The 22,724-nt window shown below is 48.0% G+C and overlaps 1 protein-coding gene across 2 annotated transcripts in view; it reads right to left on the minus strand.

Annotated features, from left to right (window-relative positions):
* The window catches only part of LOC146172335 (pappalysin-1-like), a 46,422-nt gene extending 34,651 nt beyond the window's left edge, over positions 1–11,771 (minus strand). For both annotated transcript variants that reach the window (XM_084585730.1, XM_084585731.1), the window contains exons 1-2: positions 11,594–11,771; positions 3,289–3,727 (exon numbers count right to left, since the gene is read on the minus strand). In XM_084585730.1, the coding sequence (XP_084441856.1) occupies positions 3,289–3,676 (388 nt within the window). In that variant the 5' untranslated portion in view covers positions 3,677–3,727; positions 11,594–11,771. The remainder of the gene's footprint in view (positions 1–3,288; positions 3,728–11,593) is intronic.
* Positions 11,772–22,724: the final 10,953 nt, after the last annotated feature.

Here is a 22,724-nt window from a genome sequence, read left to right on the forward strand (position 1 = left end):
CCCATTCTAGGCACTATTCTTGCCACTGTACTATTCTTTGTAATTTCACATTTCACGCATGCAGTATGTAGTACATACTTCTTACACCTCGCACGTACACCTCATACCAACTTCGATTTGGCTACATATGGCTACCATGTTGTTGCTACAACCACATCTGAGTCCGGCTTTCCCGACGGATCCCAAGGCCCATATCGGAGAAAAATGCGTTGGGTCCGTCGGAAGAACCCTACCGATCGGGTCCGTCCGCCGTACCTCTGAAAAATATTTCCCGGATCCGTCGGACGGATCCCGAAGAAAAACGCACCGGGTCCGTCGGACGTACCTTTAAGACCATTGATCGGGTCCGTCCGACGTACCTTTAGCCACAGCCTTCCTGTAAACCAATTATAATTATATGTAGCATTGCAACGAACGCCGATAAGAGACAAACGAAGAGGAACAAATTATAGGAGAGGAAGGTGCTTTCGCCATTCTCCTCTTTAGAAACATCTAAGATGCCCTCCAATTTTTTTAGTTTGCCAGATGGTTTTTTTACCCGTGTTTCCTGAGCAGATTATGGTATTCGATCACAATACATTAGAGAGATTTAGCTTACCGCGATCCGCCACCGTGGCCCTCAACCGCGAGTGGGCGGGGCGCACATGCTGATTGGTCCCGACGCGGTAGGTCTATGTGCCGACATCAAGTATGTGGCGCCATCTATCGGCGTCAAGGTGATCTGGGCATGCGCAGTCACGGCCGGTCTCGAGGGAGAGAGCGCTTCTCTTCTCTTACGGCCTCTCCAATGGGGTCTGTTTCCACCGCCCGCCGCGCCTCGGTGGGGTCGCCACCGCCCCACTGCTGCTCCCCCGCTACAGCCGTTCACGCGCAAGGGAAACGAGCGCTCGCTTTTAGCTTCGCCCGCGTCAGTTGCAACCGGCAGGTCCTGACATTTCGCCCCTTACGGTTTATACAAAGTCCGTCATCAACATCGAACATTTATCGTGTACGAGGAACAAAATACAGTCAACAATCCGCTCACGCGCACGCTCCTTCGTCAGTGCGGCCGTGCACGGTCGAATGAAGCTTCGGGTACACTTCAACATTTTTTACCCCTAAGTTTTATACAAAAATAAATTTACCAGGCTATGCAATCTGCCTCTGAATGTTTTAAGCAGGCGTAGCGCGACCTGACGTGAGTGCATGGTGAACTGTTGGGTGGAGATTCTGTCAACCGCTACCGTTTTCGTTTAATCAGAAGAGGCACCGGCAAAAATTCATGGCGCGTCTCAGATTCAGAGTAAAAAACAAATATTTACTCATATAATAAAAATTTCACTTGTCTAGTGGAGTAGGCTGTTCTAGATTCGTTCAAAACATATCAGTCCGTTGAAGCACCGAAGATGTATATGTAGTCTCGCGACTACTTTTAATCAAGAAAATGAGCATAAACAGTTAAGCAGAATCGAAAAGAGCGGCAAACAATAAAAAAAATTATCCTTCAAAGTTACACATTGCACTATATATTCATAAATTCATCAAAATGCGACCTGCGTCTAGAAAATTCGAGCTCAAAATCTTCCTGCACGGCTTGTGCACATAAGGAGTTGGCCCCTTGGTCTTCTCTGTCACTTTCCTGGTATAATTAATTGAGAAGAAGAATTCTGAGAAATTTTCAAATATCAAAGAATCGGACCTGATAACATAGCTGTTGTCAATTCCTTTCGGACAACTCAGTGTTGAGTTCTGAAATACTGACAGAATCAGGATCTTCAGTACTTCGAGAACATTTGTGTGTAGTAGGTGCTCGGCAGCTTTTTCAAAAAAAGAAAAAAGGCTTGTCCAATAGGGCAACAAGCTCTGGTTTCGGATAATGCAGCCCATTAGAACATTGTCCTCGTAGAAGAGCGTACTACATGGGGCTGCTTCTTTCACTAGTTTCAAGAAGAATATCGCAAGCGTCACACCCGAAGTTGATTAACTAAACGATATATCCAGCGACGTAAAGTGAACAGGAATATGTGAAAGTGGGAAATGGGATGGTAGGAGATTCCATCACTTCGTTCAGTGCCCTGATTTTGCTCTCAGATGAAACGTCCGTCTTGACAATGTATATTCATGTGCCGCTAGTTGTTACGGCCCTCGCATCTAGCATATGTCATTCCCTTCCGCACATTAACCTTACTTTCCCGAAGAGAGCCTCAATGGGTCTCTATATAAGGTTTGAAATGAGTCTTCAGTGAGAGTGTCCTTCTTTAACGCTTTAAAAGTTTCTTGCATACTTTCGATATAGCAGGTGAACTCATTTGTATATCACTGCATCGAGTATCACCTTCATCATTTATTGGCCTCTTTTTACTACTTCGAGCACTAGTGGTGTCATGAATATCAAACCATTTTTTGTTTCCATAATATGCATAATGTCATGTAAAAATTTCATTATAACAATGTTTATTTCCAAAAATTAAAAGAATGTTTATAATACCACACCTTGCGTAATATATGAATTGTAATAACATTTAAAACTCAAACTACAACGTTTACTTTAACTGTTATACTAATAATTTATATCATGCAAACATTTTAAAATTTACATTGCATTTTTATGAAATTATTTTCATCTTCGGTGCTACATGAATGATTTCGCATCTAGCGCTGAAAGACGGTTTTGCTGTTGCAGACGAGTTGCTGTCATGTTAGCCTTGAAGAAGCTTTGATGTGATCACTGCTCATTCAGTTTTCTTTTTGTTCCTATTTTTGTACAGGCTTGGGGAAAATTCGGATTAAAATGGACAAAAGTAGCTACCGTGCCGCAATGTATACCATGCTTGTCGAACGTTTGCTGAACGACAGTGTTTTTTATATCCGTTCACGTTTGGTACGTTGACGACATGCCGCTGCAGCATCTACCTTCTGTGCTCTTTAATTTCGGGGCTGCACTCACCACGAAACTCGCGAGCGACAGCGCGAAACCAGGCAAAAGCCACCCGCCGCCGCTGAAGCAGACGCGGAGCGAACAGTGAGCAGGTCGCGCCCTTTGCGGTGGCGGAGAGCGTAACTCAAGGAGAAAAGTTGCCATTGTTCCCGCGGCGACTGAGAAGGCCGTAAGAAAGAGCGCGCGCTCTCTCCCTCGAGACCGGCCGTGGCGCAGTGGAACGCGCGGTGGCGGATAACGGTAGCGGATCGCGGATCACGGTAAGCTAAATCTCTCTATTATCTTATAGGCACGGAATGAGCAATGACGGCAAAAGAATTTAGCTCGCGACTGGCCCTTCCGAAGTGGCCCGTCCCGATCGATGATCTCACCGAGGATGACGGCTTCCCGGTGCTGGCCGCCTTCTGGCCGTGTCCACAGCGCCACGCTGAAGTGCCGCCACGGCAGGCGGCCGGCCTCGGCACCGTCAGCCGCCATCAGGGTACCCGTTGCCGCAACCAGGTACGCGGCCCGGTTCGCTTCCGGGCTCGGCTCAGCCTGTCGCGTCTGGCGCTCGCCGGTGATGCGCGGTGGGGCATCGGCCACGGGTGCCAGACCCGCGGGGACCCGAGCCGCCGATCCTGCACTGCTGCTGCACCGGGACCAGGCCTGGCGTTCGAGCCGCTCGCGCAGAGCCGACGCCTGCTGGCGCTCGCGCTCGACGCCCAGCGCCGCCGCGCACGTCGCCCACAGCAGGGCCAGGGCGGTGGCCGCTCGCATGCTTTGGCTTGGGGCTACCGCCTCTCCACGCCGCCTGCAGGGCCGCCGCTCCTGGAGGCGAGTAGGCGAAACAGCTGGAGGGCACCCGCCGAGCGGTCACATCGGAAAGAAGCAATGAGCTCTCGGCGGGTAGTAGTGCAGAAATTCGCGACCGCAGCATCGTAATGAAGCTTACGCCGAAAACATACGTGAACTGTCAATGATATGATTTCGTTTCTTAAAGAGAAGAAACTAGAATTTTTATTAAAGAGACAAAGTCGAAAGATCCTGCCAGGCATCTAGGCTAGGCAAATCTATTTATTTTAGATTTAGTCAACGTTATGCTGAAAGTATCATTGTTGTTACAAAAGAAAATGAAAAATATGTTCAGCATTATTTTTAGCCACTCAGAGCTTCTTATTTTAAGCAGCTTGATTTTAGTCCAAAACTGAGACTGTTTACTCTAGTCTGGAGCTGAATTATGTCTTTTAGAAAAGCACTTTTATGCAAGACGGAAAATGCGCGATTAGCCTTATTTCTTATGAAGTAAAAAGTGAATAGGCTATGTGCTAAATCCTAAGTTATGAGCCCCCATGCAACTAAAGATACCTAAGCTTTTCTTTTTTTTTAGAGACAGAATGGTCCAACCCTTCTGAAACCAAGTAACGGCCATTGAGAGTGGCGTGATATAGTCTGGAGTATTTTTGGTTCTTCAAGGTTAATTCATTAAAAACTAATAATTGGCAAACTTTTTTATTCCAAGTACAATGCAGAAGTTGCAACGCGTCTAAAGAAAAAAAGCCGATTTGGACGTAGATTCGCAACTGACCTTGTGTTGTCATCTGTCTTTCATTTGTTTAATTCTATCCCCCCCCCCCCCCCCCCCCCCCCCACTAACGCTCGTAAGGGCGCTGTAGCTATTAGGGCAAGAGCACTCTTTAGGATGCTATTAAACCGAGCAAAATCTTCTCTTGTGGAGCCATGCCCGTGCTATAGAACCCGGCTTCTGAATAGCAATGCTATAACAGCAAAGCATAGCATAGCCATGACTCTGTGCCTATACGTCGTAGCCATGACTAGAGTCGGTCATGACTTGAACTGTAATCTGGACAATTATCTATGACATTGACCCTTCGTGTTGCCATTTAGAGCGAAACCGTCTCCGACGTAAGCGTCGGCACCGAGGCACTGGCAAGTACCGCAGTATGGCGCTGCTGTCGTGCAGCCAATCAACGAAAGCAGATATTTAATTAATTGGGCACTAATGCGTCTCATTTTAGCCCCCTACGCAAAGCTAGCTGACAACAGGTAAACACCTGTGCAACACCACTTTCGCGAAATAGCCAAAGTTTTCTTCATTCTTTTTTGTAAGCAAACAAATAAATAAATAAATCTAAATAAATTACCCCAGAGTATCGCGTACTGAAACAGTTTTTGTTTTGCTTAAAAGATAACAGGCGCAAAAATAATAATAACAATAATAATAATAAAGCTCCCATGCCACAGTGGTGCTGCTTTCGTTTCCAAAGTTGCGACTCAGAGAACGTAATCCGCTTTACTCTACAGCACTCTCCCCGATGTGCACAGGGAGAGAGAGATAAGCAAGCAGCTGGTATCGAGGTCGCTTTCGTTGATGACCAATAAATAAAGCTACGTAAATCGTACCTTGGGGCAAATGTTGCAATAAGTTGTTGTTTTTTTTTTTTTTCAAAACGATCTACACCTTCTGAATTTACACTTTGTTCCTGAGACCGGTATACAAAGAGCCAGCTGACTGCCTTTAACTGGTTAATTAACTTTTAAAAACCAAAAACAAATGGAGACTAGGCCACGCGGCTCTTAACGGCCCTCAGTTGATTTCACTAGGCCTAGGATCTTTTCTCTTGGTTACATTTAGCTGATACGACTGTTATAAGAGGTTAGAGTTTGTAGTATAGAACATTTTAGGTGGGTTGGGTTGGTTTGTGGGGTTTAACGTCACAAAGCGACTCGGGCTATGAGAGACGCCGTAGTGGAGGGCTCCGGAAATTTCGACCACCTGGGGTTCTTTAACGTGCACTGACATCGCACAGCACACGGGCGCCTTGCTTTTCGCCTCCTTCGAAAAGCGGCCGCCGAGGCTGGGATTCGATCCCGCATCCTTGGGAACAGTAGTCGAGCGCCGCAACCACTGCGCCACCCCGGCGGGCAGAACATTGTAGTAGTAAGAAGGACCTATAATAGCGGTCTAACAATTAACATTGCTTTTTATTTAGTAAAAATAATTGGGGAGCTGCCATACGCGCGGAAATGTTGTCTAAGTATGAAGAGTTCGCTTGTCAGTCTCATTGTTAAACTCGTAACGCAACGCAGTCATCGGCAAATAAATGAATGAACGATGACAAGCAATAAGGTAAATTATTAGCGTCTATTAGAGATAATGCATGGCTTAACACGGAGCCTTGTGGAACACTGGATACTAAGATACTACCATAAGAAAAGATGCCTTGCAATTATTATATGATACAAACTTTTGGCCGCTAGTAAGGAAGCGTTCAACTCATTATAGTAGGCGGCCACTGATGGAATTCAAGTAATAGCAGTTTGTGGGATGCCTTATGAAAAGCTGTTGAAGAATAAAAGAGCATGAATCCTGTGCACGAAGGCTAACATAAACAAAAATAAATTTTGTGCGTGAAACATAAAAGCTGAGTTTTGCAGTTTTCTAATATCATGTGTGTCTGGAATGTTTACTAGGAAGTTTTAAACGCAACAAACAAAGAATTTTCGGAACAGCAAAGAAGCAATGACTAGCGAGAGCAATGAGAGTAAGAGTAATGAGAGTATTAACCGGGGGACACTCGAGCACCCTTTTACACCAAAAAAAGGTGTAAAAATGTTGGGCGTACTGCACCACGAGAACGCAATGGGTCGCCTTCATGTTGTGGACTCCAGTGAAATTTGTTATCCATCCGCCCGATACAGCGCAAAACTTCGCGACACGCGTATTCTTTGTTTCATTGTTTGTTTCCTATACAGTGGAACCAAAAGCTACGCAGAAGGAGATTTCGATCGCTTGAGAATGCCCTGATTTCCAACCAAGAACACTTGAATGAAGCCCGTGAAAGCATGAGAGCTCTAGAACTTGTTGAAAAGCATAGGTACAGTTATGAGGAAAGCCAAGGATAGTGCATCAAAAGTCTTAACATTAAAAGTAAGGATACCCTTATCAGTGATTACAGCCGAAGAATTATTTATTCACCCTCTTAGCACACTTTCAGTTCACTCTAGTATGTTTTACCGACAAAAGAAGAGTGTGCAAGCGGCATTAAAACGAAATCACAAAACTATAACCAAACAAAAAGGCCAGTTTAACATCCGGGTGTCAAACAAAGCAAACAAAGAGCTACGGTTGTGCCAGTTCCTTTAGATGAAAATATTTTAAACATTAAAGAAGAGCATTATGGACACGGGCGCCAAAAGCTGTCCTTGGTCCGGTTTCTCTCAGGAAACCGGACTAAGGAGAGATATTTAATGTGTATATATATATATATATATATATATATATATATATATATATATATATATATATATATATATATATATATATATATATATATATATATATATATATATATATATATATATATATTGTTACGGGGTAGTTCAGCTTGTAGCAGAGGGCGGACACCGAAGACAAGGCTTTCCAACGGACGTTCTCTGTAGGCACCAGCCGACGCTGTTGAACGTCGTCTTCTCTCAAAAACTCACAAGTCTTCTTCTTCTTTCCTTATGCGTTGCACCGCCTAATGTGACACTACCCCGGCGGCTGAAAAGCACCGTCCCGGTGCGTACTAGCGTCCAAACCAGGGTCCATGTAGTACGGTTTTAGGCGTGCAACATGGACCGTCTCGGTGCGTGGTATAGAGGCATGGCGGACGGGATGCAAGGGCGCAATTTCGTATGTCACTGGTGTCACTTGTCGTAAAACACGGTAGGGTCATGTATACCGGGGCAAAAGTTTTTCCGAGAGGCCAACGCGGCGAGCTGGAGTCCAGAGCAGCACGAGAGAGTCGCAAGAATACTCGGTGTTGCGATGACAGGAATCATAGCGACGTTTCTGGGAGTGCTGAGAGGCTGCGAGTCGGTTGCGAGCAACAACGCGAGCAGCATCAGCCCGGGCTATGGCGTCACGAGCATATGAGCTGGCAGTGGTGACAGACGGGAGCAGGCTGTCAAAAGGAAGCAGAGGTTCACGGCCGTATAAAATATAGAAGGGGGAGTAGCAGGTAGTGTCGTGACGCGACGAATTCTAAGCGAATGTCACAAATGGCAGCGTTATGTCCCAGTCGCGGTGGTCATCAGAAACGTACATAGACAACATGTCAGTCAGTGTCCAGTTAAGGCGTTCGGTAAGCCCGTTCGTCTGTGGATGGTAGGCAGTCGTGAAAGAATGACGAACGTTGCAGAGCCGTAGGATCTCGTCGACTATACGAGCCAGAAAGCAACGGCCACGGTCGGTGAGCAGTTGGCCGGGAGCTCCATGGACGAGTATAACGTCGTTGAGGAGGAAAGCAGCGACATCAGTTGCACAACTGGTTGGTATTGCTCGTGTGACCGCGTAGCGTGTGGTGTAATCAGTGGCCACCGCAATCCATTTGTTCCCCGATGCGGACAGTGGAAAAGGCCCTAGAAGATCCAGACCCACTCGAGAAAATGGGTCTATGGGGATGTCGATTGGCTGCAGAAGTCCAGCTGGTAATAGTGGGCTTTTTCCGGCGTTGACAGCGGTCACAAGCAGCTACGTAACGGCGGACTGCGCGATATAGGCCTGGCCAGAAGAACCGACGACGTACACTGTCGTATGTGCGAGAGACGCCTAAATGACCAGCTGTAGGAACGTCGTGAACTGTTGAAGGACGGCTGAGCGTAGGTGCTGAGGGACTACTAGTAGAAGGTGATGCGCATATTGTACCGGTATAAGGTGCCGTCGTGGAGCACAAACAAACGAAGGGAAGGGTCATCGCGATCGGCGCTGAGGCGATTGATAATTTCGCGAAGCTGAGGGTCCTGGCGTTGCTCATGGCGAATGTTGGAGAGATCAGAAATAGAGAGCACGCAAGCGTCATTGTCACATTCAGGTTGGCTTGGCGGGTCGACTGGATGACGGGACAGGCAATCGGCGTCTCGATGCAACTGGCCAGACTTATAAACTACTGAAAAATTGTACTCCTGAAGGCGCAAGGCCCAACGTCCAAGGCGGCCAGTAGGGTCTTTGAGTGTAGAAAGCCAACACAGTGCGTGGTGGTCAGTGACTACTGTGAATGGCCGCCCATACAAGTAAGGGCGGAACTTTGTAATGGCCCAAACTAGGGCTAAGCACTCACGTTCGGTGATGGAATAATTTTGTTCGGCCGCAGAGAGGAGTCGGCTGGCATAGGCGATGACGCGGGGTAACCCGAGCTGACGTTGTGCGAGAACGGCACCAATTCCATGACCACTTGCGTCGGTGCGTACTTCTGTGGGCGCTGACGGATTGAAGTGAGCCAACACTGGCGGACCGGTGAGGTGGGCAATAAGAGCGACGAAGGCGGCCGATTGTTCGTGGCCCCAGGTAAAGGAGACCTCTTTTTTCAGAAGCTGCGTGAGCGGACGGGCTATTTCTGCGAAGTTTGGTACAAATCGCCGGAAATATGAGCAAAGTCCGAGGAAGCTACGCACGTCGCTGCTAGATTTCGGTTTAGGGAAATCCCTTACAGCGCGAATTTTGTCGGGATCCGGCTGGATGCCATGGGTGTTGACTAAATGTCCTAGGACTTTGAGTTCCCGGCGACCAAAGGTACACTTCTTGGAGTTCAACTGAAGGCCAGCTCGTCGGAAGACGCCAAGAATAGCCGAAACACGATGGAGGTGGCCTTCAAAGGTTGATAAAAATACGATGACGTCATCGAGGTAGCACAGACATGTGGTCCATTTGAGCCCGCGTAATAGGGAGTCCATCATACGCTCGAATGTCGCAGGGGCATTACATAAGCCGAAAGGCATCACCTTGAATTGGTAGAGGCCATCCGGAGTGACAAAAGCCGTCTTTTCACGATCTCTTTCGTCAACAGAGATCTGCCAATATCCAGAACGGAGATCGATGGAGGAGAAGTAGTTAGCACCATGCAGGCAGTCGAGAGCGTCATCGATCCTTGGAAGAGGGTACACGTCTTTCTTTGTTATCTTGTTTAGGTGTCGATAATCAACGCAAAACCTCCAGCTGTTCTCTTTCTTTTTGACGAGTACTACCGGAGACGCCCAGGGGCTGCTCGACGGCTCAATAATGTTGCTTGCCAACATTTTCTCTACTTCTTCCTGAATGATCCTGCGTTCGGAAAGAGCAACTCTGTAAGGCAGTCGATGAATAGGTCGGGACTACCCCGCACCTCCACCAAGGTGTTACGGGGTAGTTCAGTTGTAGCAGAGGGCGGACACCGAATACAAGGCTTTCCAACGGACGTTCTCTGTAGGCACCAGTCGACGCTGTTGAACGTCGTCTTCTCTCAAAAACTCACGAGTCTTCTTCTTCTTTCCTTATGCGTATGCGTTCTTCTTCTTTCCTTATGCGTTGCACCGCCTAATGTGACTATATATATATATATATATATATATATATATATATATATATATATATATATATATATATATATATATACACGCATGAATTTGAGAAGCCCCTCATTTTGCCTTCAATATCTGCTCTCTCTCTCTCTTCTCTCTCTCTCTCTCTCTCTCTATATATATATATATATATATATATATATATATATATATATATATATATATATATATATATATATATGGTTGGTTGGTTGGTTGGTTGGTTTATGGCGTTTAACGTCCCAAAGCGACTCAGGCAATGAGAGACGCCGTAGTGGAGGACTCCGGAAAATTTCGACCACCTGGGGTTCTTTAACGTGCACTGACATCGCACAGCACACGGACGCCTTGCTTTTCGCCTCCATCGAAAAACGGCCGCCGAGGCCGCGATTCGATCCCGCATCCTTGGGAACAGTAGTCGAGCGCCGGAACCACTGCGCCACCCCGGCGTAAATGTATATATATATCATCCACTGCATAAATCACGACCACGCCAATTTTAATACATAGAGACATAAGTACATATTGAAATTGACGTACCAAAACCATAGGACAACAATCAAATATCTCATTCAATTCATCGGTTCTCATTATCTCTTCACCCCCTCCATCTCTCCATCAACCTGGACTTCTGAATGCATTTACATATACCTCTCCACCTGCATACAAGCCTACAGTTGTCAGAGAAACTCTACAGAAACACTAGCGTGCAAGCACAACTCCGTTACTGGAAATAAAAAAGAAACGCGTATAGTTTATTCCTACAGAATTATGCAAGCCAAGAAAAATTGTAGAAGTTGGTTAAGAGCTTAAAAATTTCATAAAATGCTACCTTTTTTAACTTCAACATTTGAAAGCATGCTTGGAAAGGCTTTCTATTACTCGCTATGCGCACGCCATATTATACAGTTACACACGACAGTAAAGTTCAGCACAAAGAAAGGAACTGCCAAGAAGATATTATGAAGACTGTAAAACCTGAACTTCGCGTTACGAATCAAAGCACCCTGGCTCAGTAGCAGCAGCTAGAAATTTAGCTGGCATCAGTTGACACTATGAATGCGCACGTTAGCCGTCAATAAACCTCATTGGCAATGTTCAATACCTACTACCAGCCTGCAGCTGTAGCAACTTATAAGCATCGCGCTTGCTTGAAAGAACAAAGCGACCGGACGCGAGCAAGCGCTTCGTGCGAGAAACACTTGCTCCAGCCGCGTTCTAGACAGGCAGGGAAGCAACGCCAGCGACCGTGCCCAGAAGCGTCGCGATGCCGAAGCTAGCTGCAGCGAGCAGGGAAAATTGCACGTGCGGACTCACCTCGCGCTCTGCTGCGTTGAGGCCTCGGGTTGGATGGGCAGCACGTCCAGGGCTGCTCCCATTCAGTCCGCAGGCGGGTCAGTGAACCTCTCTCTTCGACAGGCAGCCTCAATTCGTGGCGCTGGGATCCGAATGCGGCGGCGGCGGCGGCCCGGTGGCGCGAAGCGCCGTGCCCGCCCTCGGCAGTCAATCTAATGCCGCGCACCCAAGTGGCCGAGATTGGTCCGGCCTGCGATAAGACGACCTTACGATAAGCGCAGTCCGTCTTCGCTCGTCCAGTGGGCGGATAAGTGGACGCTTCCCGTTGCGCAAGCAGCGGGAGGAGGATGCGCGCGAAGCCGGCCTTACTGCACGTGCTCGCAGCGCCTGCTTTATCGCCCTTCGGTATGCACGCGCGCTATGCAGTTTGCTCACGTCCGGATCACGTTGCAGATCGAACGCTTCAAGGCGGCCTTTGATTAACGCCGTTGTGTATCCCAGAGAAGACACGGAAGGCAGAATCATCGTGCAGTTAGTTGCGAGCGGATAAATCGGTGGTCTCAACAGAAGCATCTATAGGCTAGCCTTGGATAAGAAAGAAACGGATTTAGGTAATTTCTTTACCCGTACGCCCCACATGCGTTCGAGAATATCTCCCAACCTGGATAACTCATTTTTCAGATGGGAGTCGAGCACTCCGGTGCCCTGGGATATACCATATTTAGGCCAAGTACGCAAGCACGCGTATGCGGCTTGCTTAGGGATTTATTTTGCCATCTTGTTTGTCAGTTGGCATTCCACATAATGTGATAATTACGACTTTAAGCTAATTAGTATGTGTAAGATAACAGCAGCATAAATTAAGGAATATATGATTAGGCGAGTATCAAAGTGCGTGTACGCGAACGAGGGTCCACAAGGGAAGCCATATTAACGCAATCGCCTCATAGTTTTAAAGGCGCAGCCTAAGCGTCCCCCTAATCTTTTTGCAATGTTGTTAGGGTTCTGGATTTTAAAAGAAGCTTAATATCTTTAAAATAAATCATTCTAGCTATAGATAAAGGGAAATATCCGCAAAGCCTTCACTTTTTCCCTAGGGCCGATTGCTCAGGTAAACAAAATTTTTGGTTGTCCTTCCCAAACGACCTCTGCAACTTTCTGCTCGTCAATCATCCTCCCACACGCAGAATTTATTCTACCTAGAAGCGGTTGAACATTTTTTTTACATATGTGGAAGGTACAGAAAGGTGCTTCCTCTGCATTTTCATTCCGTAACTGAGTGTAACATGTGAATAAGGCCAAACTGGTAGCTATATAGTGTCTGCTTTGCTTTCTGCTACCCGGGTTCGGATGTTGCTTGGCTTACGCAGTGCTGCTAAGCACATTTTATAGGATACGTCTTCCAACAAATTGTAAAAATAGTCACAAGAAGGCCCCGTTGTTCATTTGCCGTTCAATTTGTCACAAATTCAGCGTAATTGCAACATCAGACCACAGCAGCAAGCGAGCAATGACCGAAATCAAAATGTACCGGGTACCCACATCGACCGTTTCGAGCAAATTTCATAAAAAAAAGATTATATGCAATGAAATAGAAAATAAAGACTGGCACTTATTAGAAAAATCTAGGGGATACTAAGACTCCTTCTTTAACGTCCTGACCCGATAGTGTTAATGGCTCTCGTTGCGGATCTCCTTCCAGACCTTCGTGAGCGTATATACATGTACACTGCTCATAGCTTAATCATTTAGCACTTATTTTGTGCCTCTATACCGCATACGCTCATTTAGCATATAGTTGTAAACTGCGTTATTATCTGCAAGGCCACTAGCCATAATTATAAAGCCCCGCCTTAACCACTCATCATCATCAACCCAGCCGAAGAGCCTGCCTGCGTGGCCTAATGTGTAGCGTGTCCGACTCGGAGTCTATGAAATGAGCTACCCGAGATGGCAGGTCCTTCCAACTCGGCCTTGTCATGGGGTATAGTGACGTCACAAACTTGACAACCAATCAGTGCACGGCCATGTCTACTACCACCTGCCAAACGGATGGCGACGCTGGAGAGCAGAGCCTTTAATGCACTCGCGCAAAAATAGTAAATGACGCAATACAAACAATGAAATAACTGAAAGAGTCTTCAAGAATTAAAATGAATAAACAAATGAACTCAAAATCAAAATTTGCTACCATTGGCTGATGAGCCAATGGTAGCAACTGATGAGCTGATGAGCCGACTGATGAGCTCTATCCCCTTCATGGATCACTGCCTTGTCGTCGCGGAGGGGCTTGCGAAACTCGATGAAGTCGTGAGCTCTGCTGTGTAGGGCCACCCAAGATAGACAGGTCACGGCAGGGAATTCTGACAAAAAGTGATCCACTGGAGAAGGTAATGGCAACCCACTCCAGTATTTCCTGCCAAGAAAACACTATGGCCAGTCACAATACCATTAATGATATGGCGCCGGAAGATGAGCCCCCCAGGTTGGAAGGCGTCCCACATGTTACTAGGGATGAACAAAGGGCGATTCCTAGTAGCTCCAGGACGAATGAAGCGGCTGGGCTAAAGCCAAAAGGACGCTCAGTTGTGGATGTGTCAGGAAGCGACCGGAAAGTCCGATGTTGCAAGGAGATATATCACATAGCAACATGGATTGTAAGATCTATGACGCAAGGTAAACTGGATGTCGTCAAGCGAGAAATGGACAGATTGAACATTGATATCTTGGGTATCAGCGAGCTCAAGTGGACCGAAATGGGAGAATTTAACTCCGGCGACCATTATGTCTTTTATTGTGGGCACGAATCCAAGAGAAGGAATGGGGTCGCTCTCATAGTAAACAGAAGAATGGGCAAAGCAGTGCTGGGGTACAACCCCATAAACGAGCGAATGATTTCACTTCGGATCCAAGGTCACCCTTTCAACATAACAGTTATCCAAGTCTATGCACCGACCACTACTGCTGAAGAAGCTGACGTTGAGAGATTTTATGCGAACCTACAATGCCTTTCAGACCGCACCCCATCATCAGACGTCGTTTTTCTCATAGGAGACTGGAATGCTAAGGTCGGGAGTGAAGAAATATCCGGAATTACAGGCAAGTCTGGTCTTGGTGAGCCAAATGAAGCTGGGCAGAGGCTAGTAGAGTTTTGTCAAGAAATCAACCTGACCATAGCGAATACTCATTTTCAACAGCACAAGAGGCGCCTGTACACATGGACTTCACCCGACGGTCTGTACAGGAATCAGATCGTTTATATTCTTTGCCGGCAGAGATGGAGAAGCGCTATACAAGCAGTAAAAACAAGGCCTGGGGCCGATTGTGGCACCCATCATCAGCTTCCTGTTGCCAAAATTAAGCTTCGATTGAAGAAAACACAGAAAACTAGAAGGCCTTTCAGGTATGATCTGGATCAAATTCTATTAGAATATGCTGTGGAAGTGAGGAATCGATTCCAAGAATTAGATCTAGAAGCAAAGAGCCCGAAGACATGTGGACTGATGTTCGTGATATAATACAAGAAGTTGCTACTAAGGTAGTTCCAAAGCAATAGAAATGCAAGAAAGCAAACTGGTTATCTGAAGAGGCTTTGCAAATAGCTGAGGAAAGGAGGAAGGCAAAAGTTATGGGGGAAAGAGAAAGATACAAGGCTCTCAATGCGGAATTTCAGAGATAAGAATGCCTTCCTGAACATGCAGTGCCAAGCAGTTGAGGACAACAGCCAATTAAGGAACACAAGAGCTCTGTATAAGATAATCAAAGATATCAAAGGAAGCCTCTGTGCTAAGCTGGGCGTGATAAAGGACAACCAAGGCAAGGACCTCACTGAAGCCTCAGAGATCAAGAAGAGGTGGCAGGAATACACAGAAGAACTGTACAAGAAGGACCCGAATGTGCAAACCCAACATACGACTGTTGTGATTACTGATCTCGAGCAGGGCATCCTGAAGAGTGAAGTTGAATGGGCCTTAGCCAGCCTTGCTAAGAACAAAGCTAGCGGAATTGATGGCATTCCAGCTGAGTTGCTTCAAAACCTCAACCATGACGCTGTTAACATTCTGCATACATTATGTCAGAAGATTTGGACAACCCTGCAGTGGCCACAGGATTGGAGGAGGTCAGTTTACATCCCCATTCCAAAGAAAGGCAGTGCCAAAGATTGTTCCAACTACCGCACGATCGCGCTTATTTCGCATGCTAGCAAGGTGATGTTAAAAATCCTGCAAGGTAGGCTGCAGCAGTATGTGGATAGGGAGCTTCCGGACGTGCAAGCTGGGTTTCGCAAGGGCAGAGGAACTAGAGACCAAATTGCCAACCTTCGCTGGATCATGGAAAAAGCAAGAGAGTTCCAGAAACCCATTTACTTATGCTTTATTGATTATGCGAAAGCGTTTGACTGCGTAGATCACAGCAGATTGTGGCAAGCTCTCCAAGAAATGGGAGTTCCAATTCACCTCATCTGTCTCCTCAGGAACCTGTATGAAGGGCAAGAGGCCACAGTCAGAACTGGGCATGGTCTTACTGATTGGTTTCCGATTGAGAAAGGAGGGAGGCAAGGCTGCATACTGTCGCCCTGCCTATTTAACCTATATGCAGAGTGCATCATGAGGAAGGCCGGTCTGGACGAGTCTTCAGCTGGAGTGAAGATTGCTGGAAAACGTATCAACAACCTTAGATATGCGGATGATACCACTTTAATGGCAGAAAGTGAAGTGGAACTCAAGAGACTTCTGATGCGCGTACAAGAAGAGAGCGATAAGTTTGGGCTTAAACTGAACATTGAAATGACAAAGATCATGGCTTCTTGCCCTATCAAATCCTGGAGCATCAAGAGACAAGAAGTGGAAGCGGTGACAGATTTTCTCTTCTTGGGCTCCAAGATTACCTCGGAAGGAGACTGCAGCCATGAAATTAGGAGACGCCTGCTTCTGGGAAAGAGAGCAATGGTTAGCCTTGACCGCCTAGTAAAGAGCAGAGACATTACTCTGCCAACCAAGATCCGTATAACTCGCGCTATGGTCTTTCCAGTTGTGATGTATGGATGCGAGAGTTGGACTGTGAAAAAGGCTGACCGCCGAAGGATTGACGCGTTTGAATTGTGGTGCTGGCGAAGACTCTTGAGAGTTCCTTGGACGGCCAGAAGATCAAATCAGTCGATATTGTCGACTATAAACCCTGACTGCTCATTGGAGGGTCAAATTCTGAAGCTAAAGCTCAGCTACTTTGGTCATCTGATGAGAAGAGAGGAGTTGCTGGAGAAAGATTTGATGTTGGGAAAGGTTGACGGTATCCGGAGAAGGGGTAGGCAGCGAACGCGATGGTTAAATGGCATCCTCGAGGCACTGCAGATGAAGTTATGTGATGTTAGGAAGATAGTGAGAGACCGGAAAGCGTGGCTTGACATGGTGCATAGGGCCACGAAGAGTCGGACACGACTGAACGACTGAACTGAACTGATGAGCTCTATAGCCGCCCGCTTGACGATAACCGGGTCGCTCCCACAAATGCTAAATAGCCGCCGCGCCAACGTCGCCGAATATCAGCGGCCACTGCCAAGGGACAGAAAGGATGCGTAGTGAATAATAGATTTTAACGCGGTAGCGTTAAGGAGCTCGTGTCGCAGAAAAGCCGGTGTCGTCGGCGGCGTTGGCCGTGAGCGATAAATCCCGGCATGCACTTCATAAATAAACCTGCACTTCATGAATAAAAAGCAACTTCCAAGATGGGCTGTGTGGGAATCGAACGTGAATGTGGTGTTGCGGTGTTGCCTTAGAAACGTGCCGTAGAACGTTATACTGCGGTGTATATCGGTAATTATGAGCATGCATGTTACTTACAGCAGTCGCAGTTACACGAGTAGCGAAGTACGTTTCCGCTACATTTCTTCTGCGCTCTGCGCACATGCAGAGCCATCTTGCGGCAAACACAGAAGAACCCCTCCTCGCAATGTGCGGCGCTGCCCCGACACGTGGCGCGCCACTCGCCCCTGACGTTTCGCCGTGCACCCTCACGGGTTGTAGAATCAAGCGTCTTTCCTTTCTTTAGATCACTATCTTCGCTCACCCGCTTCTCCCCTTCGGGTCGCGCGGGTACCGGTGCGAGGATGCCCCAATACCCTTGCGTTTAATAAGTTTTCTCGACGAGGTGCAATAACTCTATCGCGTTCCACTCTTGAAGGCGAAGCTTAAGCGTCCTCCAAATTTTTTATAGAGAAAACATTCCCCATATCGGCTTCAAGGTTAGTCAGCTCTTCCGACCAGGATGATTCCGCGGCTTAAGCGCGAACAGGTTTCTTCCTGTCTTATAAAGCCATCTCCGGCGTACTTTACGAGCGTTTACTTTACGAAGCATGGGTCACAGATGATCCATAGATATTGCGAATTGGTCACAGGTGATCAATGCTGCCAGTGAACTTCCAGACTTCTGATGGCCTCACTTATGTAGTACATGAAGTAAACCGTAAGTTCCGAAGTCACCTGCAATACTAAGAGGTGAATTTTGGTGGGAGACTGATGAGCGCAATGCGCAACTTTCCTAATCACTTATGCACAACACCCCGATATACTGGCAGTCTTGCAAACCAACTAGGTTTTATCGTTCTTTATTTTTTTTCTTTTGTTTTCGGATGAGGAGGAGAAGGTGTCGTTATAGTTTTTTTAATGCCAGTGGTAAGAAAGAGATAGCCTCAGGATGTCACCAGATAGTCTAGTTTTAGTTTTTACAACAAATACTCAGAGAAAGTGGCCCACAACACCCGCCGTTGGCCCGGAGTGAGCATTGTTGCCATTCTCCTGTTGTACTATTTTTTTTGCCCATCTAAGTTGTAGACGGTATGCTCGCAGCCACTATTGGCCCTCTGTCTGCAACATGTGGTCAAGGTGTAGTACCGCTTCATCCCTACAGACGCAGCCTTCTTCCCGAAAATATTCTAAGAATAATGACGATACTCCCTAATGCGAAATTTGAGCGCAGCTATTTTGGCTTTTTTTTTTTTCGTTATTGTTACGACGGGGGTTTATTGCCGGAGCGCTAAACAGATGGCGAAGGCTGAGAGCTCAGCTGGTCAACGGCTGCGCATCCGGCACTAGAGTTCAACCTAACGTCTTTATCCATTTCTTTTGTTCCTATTTTCAATTTCGTCTTGAAGACTGCTACATTTACCAGCCGCGCAGCCGAAGCCCCTCTGGCGAAGTAGTTAGTCGTTCCTATTGTAGTGAAACGGCTTCATCGGGGCGACATGGGCGACTTCGGTTGTGGCTGAGCGACGACCACTTGCTGTCATGCGAACTATTCCGTAGTTCAGGTCGCTGATGCGGTCGATGACGTAAGGGCCAGCGCAATGCGCAAACATTTTCTCCGCTAAACCACGCTTCCGTACAGGCCGCCAAAGCCACAAGGGACGTAAGACACATGACAATGCCGGCTGTAGCACAGAGCTTTGGAATTCTCTTGCAAAATAGGAATTCGCAAACGAGCGAGACGGCGAGTTTCTTCGGCCCGACAAAGGGTTTCGGCGATGTACGGTTTGTCATGGATGGAACAGGGAAGAATGGTGTCTAGAGAACACCGAAGAGCACGGCAATAGCGAAAAAAGAACGGACTGTAGCCGGTCGTCTCATGTGCTGCAGTGTTGAACGCGAACGTTATAAACGGCAGGATATGGTATCGTTCTTGTGATCTGATGCGATGCACACAGAGAGCGCGCTGACGAACGTGCGGTTTGTGCGCTTCGTCAGACCATCGGTTTGAAGGTGATATGGTGTGGAGTGTCGAAATTGCGACGCGCACAAACGGAGAAGCTCTTCCATAACATCTGCCGTAAACTGGCGACCTCGATCCCTGATGACCACTAGCGGAGGTCCATGGCGCAGGATTACTGAGCGGAGAAAGAACAGGGACATGTGGTGAGCGGTGGCCAAAGGAATAGAGGCCGTTTCACAGTAGCGGGTGAGATATAGTCTGCACAAACCACGATCAAACGACCTCTGTCGGAAAACTTCGGGGAAGGGACCTAAAAGGTGGATTGAGACTTTATAAAATGCACCACGTGGTGGAGTGATAGGATGGAACAGGCCCTGTGACGTGGGCGGACGTAGGGCGTTTTTCCCACTGGAACTCAGTGCAACTCGCCACTTATAGCTCAGTCGTCTGCCGCATCTTCGGCTAGTAAAAGCGGTCGCGGGCACGGTGGAGCGTTCGAGCAGAAAGCAGGGGACTGCAAGTAGGGTCGTCGTGCATGGCACACAGGACGCACGAGCGGTGGCTCTCGAAAGTCACGAGTAGCAAATTCGTGCCGGTGTTTGGTACGCCTTTTTGTACAAGAGGCCGTTACGGAGACATAAAGGGCTGGCGGCTGTGGAACCGCGCGCAGCTTAAAGGCCCACTGTCCACCCTCCGGTCTAAAATATTTTCTTTCCTGGTAACTGTGAGACTTCGCCCCCAGAACGCAAGACCGCAAAACGTTTTTGAAAAGAGTAACTAATAACACAGTTACAGCCACCGCAATCACCCGATTATGTCGTGCTTCTCTCCTTCCGTTCCCTCGCAAAGGTTTTTCACTCTCCTACCCGGTAGTCTAGCCTCCGCAAGACAAATTCCCCTTCCTCCTTCGCGTTTGACGGGAGGTGGGGCATGGCACTCGCGTGCGCGGAAAAAAAAAGAAAAAAAAACGGGCGAGGGAGCGCGCGCCGGCGCCGTTGGATTCTGTCTCGCCGTGGCGAGGGAAAAGCGCGCAGCGAGGCAGCGAGCGGTAGACACCCATCCTTCACCCTCAGACAGCGAGATGGACCAATGGACGTCGTTCCCGAAAAATACGTCATTGCTGCGACTCGACGGGCCAGCGCAGGGAACGGAAAAGCTGGCTTCCCGAAGGAGAGCATGAGAGAGTTTTGATTTGTATTTTCGTTGCTTTGCCGCGCGCGTGTCGTTGTAGCATTTTGCACAGACTATCTCGGGTACCTGATCGAAACACTTGGCTCCTTCGCTTGAAAGGTCCTGGACATTGGCCCTTTAAGAAGTGACGCGAGGAATTGTGTCGGTCGCCTGAGTGCAGTCTGCAGAGCCGAGGCGTCGGGAAACTCAGGCAGGACGGAGACGATGTATTGACCGAAATTGTGGGGATTCATAATCCCCTCCCCCATTATAACGACCGCGCGTAATTAACACACGTGATTACGCGCGCTATTGGGGAGAACCGCGAGGAGAGGGCACACTGGCCACCCTTTCCGACCTCCCAGGCTCCCGCGGCGACACCGCGCAGGTTTCCTTCTCTGCTCCCGGCCTACTCGGAAAACCTTCTTTCCCCGATCCGAGGCGAGGAGCGCGTCTGTCGCAACTCCCTTGGCGTCTTTCGACGGTTGAGCGTGCACGCGCACGATAGCATTTCCCGTCGGGGAGACCGCCGCCTTCACCCTCTGCTCCCGGTCCCGCACGCACTTAACGCCGCGGGCATCGTGCCCTCTCCTCGCGGTCCTCCCTAAATCCGCGCGTAATCGCGCGTGTTAATTACGCGCGGCCTTTATAAAGGGGCATGGGACTCATGTGTATCCCCACAAATTCGGCAGTCAATTTTGGTCGTAGGAAGGGAGAGGCACGAAAGACAGCCTGCACCGACGGGTTTGTGGCAACTCATGTACAAAAAAGTGAATCTGTACACCTGCAGACGAATGACCCAGTGTGTCAAACGACCAGATGGGTCATGAAAGTTGGTTAACCAACACAGGTAGGGTGGTCCGTCATAACCATGAAATGGCGTCCATAGAGGTAGCGCCGAAATCACTGCACGGCAAAAACTACAGCTAGACACTCCTGCTCCATAACTGTGTAGTTACACTCAGGTTTCCAGAGGGAACGGCTAGAATCGCAATTACATGCTCGCCGGTTTCCGAACGTAGCACAAGCGCAGCACCGACACCAATCTCACGTCAAAGTGGACTTCCGTCGGAGCGGAGGGTTTGTGCTGGAGAATTGGATGTGACGTAAGTATAAAATTCTGCATTGTGAAAAGACAAGTCACAGTCTGAGGTCGAGTCGAAAGGGACTTCCTTTTGCAGAAGGGACGTCAGAGGTTAGGCAATGGAGAAAAATCATGGAATGAACCAGCGAAAGTAAAAATGCAACCCCCAAAAACTGCGGAACACATTTTGAGTAATGAAGCGACCGAATGCCTTCGTGGTAAATGAAATATCCGAGTACTAGCGCTTGACGTTCGCCAGAACGGCACTTTTTAGAATTCAGGACAAGGCCGGCCTTCTTCAGGCAGTCTAGAAAAAGCGATTCGCGTGTCATGTTCCGTAATGGTCCGACCAAAAATAACAACGCCGTCTAAGTTAACACATGCCGATTTCCACTTGAGGACACGAAGTGTGATGTCCATGAAATCTTTCAAGTATGGCCAGCGCATTACAGAGGCCGAAGGTTTGATTTGATTTGGTTTGTGGGGTTTAACGTCCCAAAGCGACTCAGGCTATGAGAGACGCCGTAGTGGAGGACTCCGGAAATTTCAACCACCTGGGGCCGAAGGGCATCACATTAAACTCAGAGGCCGTCGGCGTAACAAATGCTGTTTTTCCCAAGTCATCAAGGTCCATCGGAATCTGTCAATACCCTGATCGCAAATCAACAGAATAGAAATAAGAAGTGTAATAGGGCGTTTATTGACGCTCAGATGGAGAGCTGTGAGGAGAGGACCTTGCAACGGCGAGCCCAGCGTACTTCTTCCTTGTCTTCGTCGCACAACGCACTGGTGCATGTCGATGGCTGAAGTGCTGACTATCACAGTACATTTTCCCCCCGGGTAAAAAAAAAGGAGCCATCCTGGCGACTTATGGCGCGGAAAACACAGCGGGGTCATAGAATGGCTTCAATCGGTTCACGTGAACTGTTTCACGACCACGGCGACGCAAGTCCGCAGAGGGCGTGACGGGCTCAACTACGTAGTTGACTGCAGATGTTTGCTGGAGGACCCTATATGGCCCGTGGTAGCGAGCAAGAAACTTCTTTGAAAGGCCAGGGGTTGTGGAGGGCACCCAGAGCCACACCAGAGAGTTCGGGAGATATGACGAAACTTCGCCGGTATCACGGAGGTATTTTTGTTGCCACTGATTTTCTGTTGTGAGACAGCGGGCGAGCTGACGGCATTCTTCTGCGT

This window comes from Amblyomma maculatum, unplaced genomic scaffold (genome assembly GCF_055883805.1).
Source record: "Amblyomma maculatum isolate TAMU_Amacu unplaced genomic scaffold, ASM5588380v1 scaffold_13, whole genome shotgun sequence".
NCBI lineage: Eukaryota > Metazoa > Arthropoda > Arachnida > Ixodida > Ixodidae > Amblyomma > Amblyomma maculatum.